The sequence below is a fragment of the Sceloporus undulatus genome, chromosome 3, assembly GCF_019175285.1.
Source record: "Sceloporus undulatus isolate JIND9_A2432 ecotype Alabama chromosome 3, SceUnd_v1.1, whole genome shotgun sequence".
NCBI lineage: Eukaryota > Metazoa > Chordata > Lepidosauria > Squamata > Phrynosomatidae > Sceloporus > Sceloporus undulatus.
This window is the reverse complement of record NC_056524.1, coordinates 129,006,959-129,019,667: the sequence shown is the minus strand read 5'-3', so window position 1 is coordinate 129,019,667 and position 12,709 is coordinate 129,006,959. Positions and strand designations below refer to the sequence as shown.

The 12,709-nt window shown below is 38.2% G+C and overlaps 1 protein-coding gene across 1 annotated transcript in view; it reads right to left on the bottom strand.

Moving 5' to 3' along the window:
• The window catches only part of DACH1 (dachshund family transcription factor 1), a 425,175-nt gene that overhangs the window by 49,198 nt on the left and 363,268 nt on the right, over positions 1–12,709 (bottom strand). The window contains 1 exon segment of the mRNA XM_042460363.1: positions 3,113–3,264. Within this exon segment, the coding sequence (XP_042316297.1) occupies positions 3,113–3,264 (152 nt within the window).

Below are 12,709 nucleotides of genomic sequence, written 5' to 3'. Positions count from 1 at the left end.
ACTCGTAGCATATAGACGTAGCTACACGTTGCTTACATCATGAGTGCGCCATTGGCACATTTGTGACATCCGCCCAGCAGCTAAAAAAGAACCGGGTTGTTTCAGTCTCTTTTTACTACAGAGGGATGCCACACAGTTTGGCGGCTTTGGCGTACCTACGGAGGGAAATAGGCCACCGCAGGCCACCCTTTGGGGGCAGTATGTCCCGGGCCTATGACATGGAAAGGGCTGAAGGCTTTCATGATTGCCCAAAATGATAATATTTATTAAAGATTAAGCCCCACTGTGTTCAGTAGGTGTTTCTCCAAAATGAAAAGATTTTATTTATTGATTAACTGAGTGATTTTCTAACCCCCCCCTCCCCCCTTTCTCCCAGGATGGGATTTAGAAAATCCAGCCAGAAACTTGCCAGCCATACTTGGAACCAGTTAAAACCTATTACTTGTACTTAGTTTAAGTACTTTGAAATAGTCTTAAATTACAAATTAAATAGCATACACTATAGCACCATACAAAGTATTGAAAGGCACTCAGAGAAGCAGACAGGATTCTGTCATCTCTTGTATAGTTCTAAAATGACAGCTTTAAGAAAGAGTTGTGCAACTATCAACTGATCCTATTGTACTACAGTCTATACATGGGTTGTCTTTCCACTGCAAGTCACAGTATTGCACCAACAAAAGATACAATAATATCTAGTATTACGTCTGTGTCTGGTTGCACAAACTTCCAAAAGCAATCTGCCACTCGGTTTGTCTTTTTAAAAGATTTTTAGACTAAATAAATTAAGTGTAAACAGATTTACAAAGACATTTTGTGCACGAACAAGCTGTTAATAGAATGAAGACATATATGATCAAACCATAAGAAATAGTCAAAATTGGTTTTGTGATCACACAACCTGGAGGTAAGTTGCCTTGAGTTCAATGGTACATAGCATTACATCTTAACAATGCAAAACAAAATACAATTAGGGAGAAAAACAAAACATCCCAGCATTCCTGACATGTACGGAGATGGTTTTGCTAAGATTTTGTATCCATAATAATGCTCCATTTCTTCACCACTGCACCCTTTGGATAGAATGGAGCTATTTTGAATCCAATGGATTTTGAACCATCCCCAATTTTCCCCTAGAATTCCACATTTCAGAGCCTTAAATGGTGGCCACCATCAATAATACTATCAGAAGTAGCATTGAGTGCATCTGAACTGCAGAAATTATTCAGTTTGACACTACTTTAACTGTCATGGCTCAATACTATGGAATTCTGGGAATTGTAGTTTTGTAAAACATCTAGCCTTCTCTGCCAGAGAGCTCTGGTGCCACAAATGACAATTCTCAGAATTCCATAGCATTGAGACATGGCAGTTGAAGTGGTATCACTTTGGATTATTTTCGAGTTGTGAATGCAGCCACAATATGATGGGACCTTTTCACAGGAAGAATGGCATGCTAAATTGGGCAGAACACCCACCACCTGCCTGTAGGAAGGGCCCCTGTTTCAACCTGTTTCCCCAGCTGGGCCTAGGATTGTTCTGCCCAGCAGTTAAAATTGTATATGTTTATGGTTTTTGCCAAGTGGGTGCTTTCTCAGCTCTACTGTATAAGACAGCAACAAAAAATAATATTTTAATTGAAGTTTTGTTGTTGTTAGCTGCCCTTGCGTTGACCTTGAAGTTATGGTTAAATAAATGAGAGTCAAATGACTTTTTTAAAAACCTTATTGAAAATTATGGGCCCAAAATAAAGCTGCTTTGGGTCACTTTGGAGGTATGCTGTTTAAACAACACACACATTTTAAGAGGTCAGAAGCTACACCAAAGCTGCGCTCCAGTGCTTAGGACTGGAGCGTGGCTTTGGTGCAGCTTCCAGACTCTTAGGACGCAAGCGTCATTTAAACAGTATACCTCCAAAGTGACCCAAAGCAGCTTTATTTGGGCCTGTCTGTTTGGGCCCTATGTATCAGTTTTTATACCTCTCCAATCTGAATTGTGTAATGTAAAGTTAAGCGTAGAATAGTGTCTTTTTCATGAACAAGCTATAATACTTCTTCTAATGGTTTATGATTTTACAAATTTTCTAGCTCTGCCTCTGTCTACCTGTATCAATGAAGTCCTGTTGTTCTGAACAGATTTCATTAATTTGGACCCAGCTTGGAAGCATTCCACTAAATAAAATGAAGCTGCTCAAATGAGTAAGAAAGAAAGAAAGAAAAGAATTGTTACTTCTTTCTTGTGTCTGTGCATGATGCCCTTTTAAATCTGTTGATTCTGAATTTTCTTGTGTTATTTGTACAAAAAAGGCTTTTAAGATGAGGAACTTAGTAAAAGATTCCATTGGGAAGTTTATGCACACCAGACACAGCTCAGATGAGTATTAGGCAGCACTATTTTTTTCTGCGTAGCTGTTGGTGCATGTAACACAGAGCCATGTAGTGGCAAGAATTCCATCTGCCATACACGAGGGCACCCCCTTCTTTTTCCTATCCTAATCTCCACTCTGCTTATGTGCCCTATAATATGCAAGTGGAAACCTTAACCATTTGAGATAGACTGCAGTATATGTACAATAGACAAGCTGACTTCTGCATAAGAAATCAGCAGAAAACTTGGTAATGCCCTTTGAAGTTATTCTTTGAAGATAGTATTGAAATGAGCTTATTTGTAACACAAATTCTTTTTTTTAATTAATGCCCTTTATATTAAGACACTTTTTCCATAGATTAACATGTCATTTCCACCTTGGCATTAAAGCAGTTTGAAAAAAATATTTATTGCAGCAGGTTTTCTCTTTTTAGCACCCTCAGGGAAGTTAAAGAGATTACTACAAATCATTATCATCTAATAGTAAGAATATTTTAGACAAAACGTATGCTAGTTTCATCTAAGTCAGCATCAGTTCAGCATTATAAGCCATATTTTATATACTGCATTTAGATGGCTTTATATTACAGTTTGATTACCGTGGTGCCTTTTATATACCAAATGACTGAAAGAATTTCCCACACTCTCATGAGCTAGTTTGAAACTCAATGGATTGTATTAACACCAGCAATTCAGTGACTGGTTTATCTCTGCTGTTTTACTTCAATCTGCAAGAAAGGCCTACCTGGATGTTAGTCAGAAGGGTTTCTATGGAGGACAATCCATCAGGAAACAGAAACGGAGAAGGAAAACCTGGAGGTAGTGGTTGCCCATGCCCAGTTAGCGAAAGTTTGTCAAGGCTGTCTCTTGCGGTTGGTGTGGAGAGCGGGGTCTCATCTGTATGTGATTGAAACAAAAATATAGAACAAGTTACGCTTGTCTGTTTTTATTAGACCTCAGTAATGGCTTCCCTAGTGGTTTCCAGAACATTTATTGCAAATTGGTTCCTGCTATCAGGAGAAAATGCTTTCTGCTGAATTTTCTTTAATGAAAAAGCTGTGGAGATACAACAAGATAACATTAATGAGTAACTTTATAAGCCTTTTAAATGCAGTCTCTAATGAGACTGAGTTTACAGTGCCATAGAATCTTTTTAAAACAAATATTATCTCACATATACTTGTGATAATATATTTAGGTTGACTTTATGGGTACCTTCCCAATTATCTCATTTTAGTCTCAACACTGCTTGGGCTGACAAGAGAAATATTTCCTATTTGATAGATATTTCATATTGCTGGGGTATGTTTTATGTGAAAATGATTCTCAAGTAATCAACCATCTTCATGATCCAGAAAGGGCATGCAAAAATATAGTTCCATATTAAATACTCCCTCTGGATTGGGTGTGTGTACACACATATAAAAATAAAATAATAATAGCAACTGTGCAGCTCAGTAATATCCCACAGCTAGCACCGCAGATAAACAACGTAAGTCCCTGTAGTGTTTAGACATTCTTGCAAAAAATGGGTAGTAGTCTCAGCTCCACCTCCAACAACCATGTTGGAAATGCAGCATAGATTCATCCCAGGTATTCCTGCCTGCCCCCAGTTGTACAATCCATCTTTTCTTGCATGGGTCCTCATACACTGGAATATGTATACCATGCTGCTATTATAATGTGGCAACCTCTCCAGTGAAGCCTTAAAACTGAATTTTGAGCCTACCACTGTCATAATTCCTGCAATTCAGATTTGACTGGAAGAAGAGCTGCCATTTATAAATTAAAACATGAAAACTGTGGGCACATAAAGTTGCCTTGTAATACTTAATTACTTCTGTCACAGGAGGAGGTGTTTGTGGGTGTTAGAGGTCTGTTGTACAATATTAGCCCCCCCCCCCCCCAAAAAAAACCCAGAATTTTATTTTAGAATATTTGTGCCATCTGTGCAACACTGACTTATAATTCTTTGCATAGAAACATCATTTCTCACACAACAAGGTTTACATCGAACCTGTAAAAAATATCATTCACCTGAACTGCAGAGCAAAGGTTTGCTAAATTAGAATGGTTTAAAAAGCAGCTAAGCAGGGTCTTGGCTGTGGTGATCCTGAACTTTCCATTCCACAGTTTTTAGTCATTACTTCACAACTGTTTTAGAAATTTTGAAGATTTCAGTATTCCTCAATAGGCAGATGTGTGGATCTGCATGTTTCAGATCTTTAGATCCTTCATTGTGATGTAAATTCTTGATTTTTTATATAAGGGCAAGTCTAGTCCATCAGTTACTAATTTGCAAACCTCAGGAAATGTAACCAACACATATATCAATAATGGACCTAGGACAAAGAAATATATTCCTTGTAATTACACCATGCCTGCATCTGTCTTAATTAAGAGCCAAAATCTGACGTGCTGTAAGACACATTCTAGTTACGTTTTAAGCATACTTTTTTCTTTCAACAACTGAAACTCACCTAAATCCTTAAACCTGTCATCTGTTGTACAGTCTTAAGGAATACGCCTCAGAGTATGCTTTAATTTATGTTAAAATTGCTATATTGGCGTATTTAGCTAGAATGTAAGCTCTGTCTGTTAAGGAGTGGCAAACATGGGTGGGACAATTCTCTCTCTCTGGGGGCTCCAAAGACTGTCCCAAAGGCCTCCCCAAACTACAAGTGGACAGAAATTCACAAGTTCTGGTCTCTCTAGTTGCTCAATAGTTCTGGTTTTGCCACAGAATTGCAGGGTGGCTGAGTTTCAGTTCAACATTACTAGGACAGGCATAATTCATACCTGTAAATCTAATGTACATACAAACACACTCTCTTTCTCTGCCTACTTTTGTCAGTATTTCACTATAGCACCTGCAATGTCTGTGAAGACATTAAGGTTTTTTTTCTCCTCCGTCAACAGAAAGAATATTGTAAGCGCTTTAAAATGATACCAGATTCATTCCTCATGGTGACTACAATCAAGTTTTACTGATAAAAACATAAACAGTAGAAATACTAATCTGTAATATAGGAGTATGAATCTTGAACTCCAGCCGAACTTTACTTTAACATTTAGTTTAAGAGAAAATAATCTAGCATAGGGAAAGTTTTGTTTTCTTTATGTCCCGTGTGAAATACACTGTGTCTGAAGCAAAACAAATGTACATATACACAGGAAGAGTGCATATTTGTGGATGTGAGATAAGCAGTGACTGAGGGAATCTTGAAAAAAAGATGTGTTTTTGAACGGAAAAATACACACATTATAAATGCTAGTCAGTTAAAACACAACCACAGATCACAGTAGCAAAATTATATGACCCCTGTCATTAAAGTATATTAAAAATATTTCCAGAAACTTCAGAGCAATGCAGTTAGTGTAACCTTGATGTTGTTGTTAACTGTCCTCAAGTTGACTTTAACCCATGGCAACTCTGTGCATGAGACCTCTCTAAGACCCCCTAGCATTCACTTCTTTGCTTAGGTCTTGCAGATTGAAGCACATGGACTCCTTAATTGTGTCTAGCCAGCTAGCATATAGGCTTCCTCAGTTTCTACTACCTTTTACCTTTCCTAGCATTCTTGTCTTTTCTAATAAGTCATGTCTTCTCGTGATATGGCCAAAGTACGACAGCCTCGATTTGGTCATCTTGGCTCCCAAGGGGAATTCAGGCTTGATCTGTTCGAGTATCCATTTGTTTGTCCTTTTGGTTGTTCATGGTATTCTCAGCAGCATCACAGCGCAAATGAGTTACAGCTCTCAAATGGTACACGGTGATGGGGAATACCACAGCAGTTTGATCTGATATTCCATAATATCCCGAGGCTTCACTAATTCTCGGCTGGAGCCTTCAATGCCACAAACATTATAAATGTAGCTTTAGGAAAAAAGCTTTGGGAAATGATTGCCTTTGACACAAACCCCAGTTCCAAAACTGTACTGTCACTAACAAAGATGTGCAGAGTATTTTTCTCATCCTCAATAACAATATATTTCTCATTAGGTCAAACAAATTGTCAACCAGTGTATCATTTTGCACTTCTGCATGGGAATATAACCATTTTTGTTTTGTTTTGTTTTTTGGCCAGCAGCAGCAATGGTAAAATTGGTGAGTGCATGCAAGTGCACCATATAAGGTTGTGTTTTTTAAAAAATGCAGAAAAAATTTAGAAGTTCCACCTCAGAAGCCCCTAAAATGTGGAAAGGCATTAACAAATGTACAAAATCAATCTAATTTTACCAAGTGTGTGTGTGTGTATGTGTGTGTGTGAAATTTTTCATTCTTGCAAACAAGGATAAATACATTAAGATCCACATCCCTAGTAACTGACCCCAGACATGTGGCTGAAAGAATTGTATGTTCTTTTTTTACACTTGCCTCAGTTTCTGTCCTTTGTTGCATCCTCTTGTATTAATATCTAAATTCAATACCCCTTAGGATCTGGTTTTCTCCTTTCATTCTTTGTGAAAGCCAGGAACATATACAACTGTCAGATCTTTTATATGCACTTGTATAGTTACTAAACCAGTGTGGTGTAGTGGTTTGAGGGTTGGATTCCAAGAAAATAGGGCTCAAAACCCAATTTAGCCATGGAAATATGTTGGGTGACCTTGGGCCAGTCACATTCTCTCACCCTCAGGTGAAGGCAATGGCAATCCCTCTTTGAACAAATTTTGCCAAGGAAATCCCCATGATACCTTTTCCTTAACTTCACCATAAATTGGAAATGATTTGAAGGCACACAATTGTCACAACCATAATGGTCTAAGTAGCAAATTGTCATAAATAAACTAAATATTGTAGACATCTTAAGAGATGCATCTTCACATGATTCCTTTCTCTGCCTCCTTCATGCTCTTCAGAGAATATCACAAGAGTTGGACATTTCATGTCTATAAAGAGAGCTAGGAATGGGAAATAATAAGCTCAAAACACACCTCAGATAGCACAGCCAAGACATTAGCTATCTTGGTGCATTGCCTTCCTATGATCCCCCTTCTTCCTAATACCATACCACTCTCTCCTCAAACTCCCCAAATCTGCCATCATATTTGTCCATGGAGATAGCATTTGTTCATACAAAGACTGGGAGCAGTAGATTAGAATAGATTAGAATATTATGAAGCATGAATGCAACTGCCACTTTGATTTCTCCTTAATTTTAATTATGTACCTGAGATGTCATGCAGAGGGTAAGAAGTGTGCATTTTTCTCTTTTTGGATTTAAGTACATATTAAATATAAGGCTTTTGACATGTGTTTCATTATCAGTCTTAGAAAAGAATTATTCACCCCAAAACAAAGCCCTGGGGAGAACTAAATTCTCGAGCTGAACAGCTGGTATTTTGCAAGTCTCAGATGATGAAGACACAATACTAATGTGTGTGAAACTCTTCTATATTAAAAGATATTTCCCCTCACATTTAATTCATTGCTAAACATCTTACAAATGAAGGGGGGGCAAAAACTAAATGATAGCTAGTGGATACTTGGTTTAGTATATTAAAGAAGCAGTATGGTATTTTAATTAAATAACAAAAATCCAATATTAGTAGTATAACTAGTTTTATATGGAGAAATACTGAAGCAGCAAGGGGGGAACCCCACTCAATATGAATGAATACGTTACGGCAGAATTGGGCAACTGTGGCCTTCCCGGTGCTTTTTGTTGCAGTTTCACCAGACTCTAGCCAACATAGCTAATGGCAAGGGGTTATGAGATCTGCAGTCCTAAAACATCTGGAGGGCCATAGGTTCCTAGCCATGCTCCCATTCATCCATTCATTCATTTTAAAGGATGTATATCCCGCTTTTCTCCCAGAATGGGATTCAAGGGGAGAGATACCAAAATGTATAGGGATTGTACTTCTGAAACGAATAAAAACTGGTGCTGACAATGTGCTGTTTAATTCTTTGTTCTGTTGTATTTATCTAGATAGAAAACAGACACCTTCGAAAAATCCCACAAATGGGAGAAATTGCCATGTAAAGATCACAAACAAACAACTGCCATATATACTCAAAAGTAAGTTGACCTCAAGTATAAGACAAGACCAGGTTTGGGGGCAAAAATTATGGATTTTGATATAATCTGTGTATAAATCAAGAGTGAAACTTAGAAGCATGTAACAAAGGATGTAACGAATGAAGGAAAGTAAAATGATGCCAAAGCACACTGCTATTTTCCCAAGCAGACATTGAAAAAGGCCAGAAGTAGCACTGCAGGGGAAAGAGAAGAGGGGTTTGGTGCTTCTTTTAAGTTATCCCAGGATGGACTTGGCTCTTACCTTTTGCAACTCTACTCAGAAAAAGGGATGGCTCCCTTTTTTTAATGAGTTAAAAGTATACTGACCAATCGATAAGTCAATCTAGATTTTTTTGGATCTCTTTTGGACTAAAATTTCTAGACTTATACATGAGTATATACAGTATATGAAGTGTTCTCAGTTGTTATGCCACAACCTTGTAAGGGCTACACTAGCAGTCAACAGAGCAGCTAGATCTCCCTGAACAAGATTTAAAGTGTTTCACTCACACTAATAGCAGCTGGTCCTCCATGCTCCTTCATGATGAACTGTGAAAAATAGAGAGAGGATTTTTCTGAAGTTCTGCTTCTGGGTACTTCTCAAAGGGGAAGGTGGAATATTTGGGCAACATACAAAAGTGCTTGCTTTCTAAAAACCTCTTGACTATCTCACAGGGCAATGAATGAGGCCAGTGTATTTGAAGAACTTCTGGCGGGTTATAAACCGCCGCTTTGCAGCGATCTGCTGTCGCCGCTGTTTGCTCCGTAAGGGAGCCGCTGCAGCCAAACCGGGCGGCTCCGTTACGGAGCAAAAAAGAAGCTCCAAAATGGAGCTTCTTTCCGCAGTGCAGCTATGATGCCGCGAGGCGCCGCTGGCGCACTCGCGACGTCATAGGCACCGCGACACGTCTGGATGCTATGCGTCCAAGACGTAAACATGGCGGTGGCCATCTGGAACGGCCGTCGCCAAAAAATACGTAGTGATTACGTATTAGGGTTAGAGGGGTGCGGAAGCACCGCACCTTCCTAACCCTAATACGTAGTCACTACATATTTTTTGGCGGTCTGTAACCCGCCTCTGTTTTTCTTGATGGATAGCTGACCTATCATGACATGGAAACTTTCACAGTAGATGAAGATGGTAGGATATGCCTTTCTCTGCTATGAAACACTGGCCAAACCATTAATATTGCATACATAAAATTAAATAGCAGTTCATGCTTGTTTGACCTAATGTGAAGACCCTTTGGAAGGCTTGGAGTGGATCCAGGCTGCTTTAGAGCGTAGCTCAACTCACTGGAGCATCACACTGGCAAGCAGGCTTCTGATGGTGTATAAAGTGTCATGATTACCATTTGGATATGCATCAAGCGACATGTCCACGAACAAATATGTATAGCCACACTTTATAGGACATATCATTAGAGTGTACATTCCTATGTATATCTGACTGGAGATGCACAACTGAACATGCATTCAATTTAATGCAATGAACAGAGGATAAATAATGTGGATCTAATTTAAGTCTGTGGCTTTTACTAAGTATGTAGATGTCAGAAGCTGCAGGCACAGATTTCTTTCTCTGGATAAGAGCTGCTAAGTTTGTATACTGCAATGATTTATATTTTTCATTGCCAGGGAGAAAAGGCTGGTAGAAACTATTATACTGTGTAAAAATGCCAGTATGGTTGGTTTAATGGGAACTGGATGGTTTACCAAAGAACTCTATTAAAGATACAGAAATAATATTCCTGGACAATATCTTCCTGGAAATAGCTGTGAAGTTATGATCCCTGACAGACAGGTCTGAGCCCTGTAGTTGTCTGAGTCTTACACAATGTGAGTTTGTCTCTATAGGTTTTCATTTACATTGTGAACCTAAGCATATTTTCTCAAATGCAACTCAAGTCTCATTTGTTTACTACTATGCTTACAATTAGAGGTGTGCTCCACAGGAAAGTTATTTTGTGAAATAAGTGAGCCAGCATGGCGTAGTGGTTTTGGAGTTGTTATTTCACCTTAATTACTTTCTGCAGAAGGCATGATCACATGCCAAATGTGTTGAATTTGGAATACTGCATACTTTATGATCTCAGAAACATGCTTCAAATGAAAATTAGGATCAAATAGAGGTCACTGCCACCTGTATTTAACCCTCTTCCACCTAAACCTCCATCAACAAGTAGGGTCAAACACCATTGTAAAGGAAGCATAAAATTTTCACAGCAGTCTTCCAGACTTCCATTTTCCAGGCAGCCCTCAAATATGATGAAGTGTGAATTACTGTTTGAAGGTGGTCCTTCTTAGGTTAGTGACAAACTGATATATTGCTAAAAACACTCAAGACTTCCAGGGGTCAATTCTACCCTTACTAGAATGATGGGGACAAATGATAAATCATACATACAGGGTTCCTGGGGTCAAAATCATGGTGCCAAATGATTTTTAAAATTATTGGCCAGGCCAATAATTTTGTGTAAGAAAGAAACACAGAAGTTGAAAATACATTGTTTTCAATTCTCTCCAAATTAGAAAAAACACCAACTTTCCTGAAAATCACCAGATTTTAAGAGCTAACAATACCCCACATATTTACAAAACTGCCTTGCAAACCTACATGGGTGTATCAAAGAAATAAAAGTGATTCCCTTCAATGCATAACGATGCTACAATGTCAGACAACAAAGTAAAGGTTTAGATTGTTAATTAGATGGCTTCCGCATACAGTTTCTTCTCTTTTCGTTTCTTATCATATATTATCTTTTCTTTCCCAACCTAAAGCAGAAAATTCTCTAAGTGGTCATCCCATTGTGTTTTAAATGGACATCATTCACACGAGAGTTTGAAGATGACAGATGTTTCTTCACAATAGATCTGGATCCAAAGGAGGAATAGAAAAACATGTAGTCTTCCAGATGTTGTTGAATGTAAGTTCCATGAGTCATAGCCAGCATTAAAAATGGTGAGGAATATTAGAAATTACAATCCAACAACATCTACAGGTCTACATGATTCCAACTTCTAATCCAAAGATAATGAAGCCATAGGCTGAATCTATAAACCAATAGTGCTTCCTTAGGACTTCAAGGTTGTAACTGCACTGCAGAAATAATACAGTTTGAGACCACTTTAATTGCCCTGGCTCAATGCTAAGGAATTCTGGGAACTCTAGTTTTGTGAGACATTTAGCCTTCTCTGTCAGGGAGCTCTGGTTCCACAACAAACTACAAATCCCAAAATTCCATAGCACTGAGCCATGACAGTTAAAGTGGTGTCAAACTGGATTATCTCTGCAGTGCAGATGCAGCCCAAGAGGACATCCATAGAACTAGGACAGTCTATCATAGCCAAAACTAAGAGAAAGAATAGGTGTCATCTCTTTTGTTAATGCAAAGATAGAAAATCATCACAATAATGTGTTACATGTATTTATTTATTTATTTATTTCTAGAATTTACATCCTGCCTTTCTCCCACAATGGGATTCAAGGAGGGTTACAATATTTTAAAAAGATAGAGCTAAAACACTGATTACAGAGTTTAAAAAAAATTAAATACTACCTTAAAACATAGGATAAAAATAGCATAGTTAAAAACAGTAAAAAAAAAACACATTAAAATCGTTAAATAGCACACCACATTATTCAAAGGAAATTCACCCACTAAACACCTGCCTAAATAAAAATGTCTTCAGCTGCTGGAGGAAGGAGAGCAAGAAGGAGTCCAACTTGATCTCCCATGGCAAGGGGGTTCCACAGTCTGGGAGCAGCCACAGAAAAGGCTCTCTCTGAGTCCTCATCAACCACACTTGCAAAGGTGTTGGGACTCAGAGAAAGCCCTCTCCTTCTGATGTTAGTGCCTGGGCTGGCTTGAATAGGGAAATATGGTCCTTCAGATAATCTGGATCCAAATTGTTTAGGGCTTTAAAGGTGAAAACCAGCACCTTTTAACCTGTGTTTTAAGGACCGGGAGCCAGTGTAGCTGTTTCAGCAGAGGAGTGACATGATCCTTGTAGCCAGCCCCAGTCAACAACTTGGCCACAGCATTTTGGAACCACTGTAATCATTCTGTCTGCTCTATTCATACTATTGTGGGATGAGATGTGATTGTTGCAACTTGTATGTGACTTGTAGTTACTGATAATTTATAACTCATGATAAATGCATTTTTAAAACGTGTTTTGCTATTCCAATTCTATGCAAATTAGTGGCACTATTTTTTTATGTTTAAAAACAATGGGGTCAGTTAGACCCTACACTTTTTTTTTGCATTTTATATACAATTCTATATATTTATTTATAAAGTTTCATATACAAC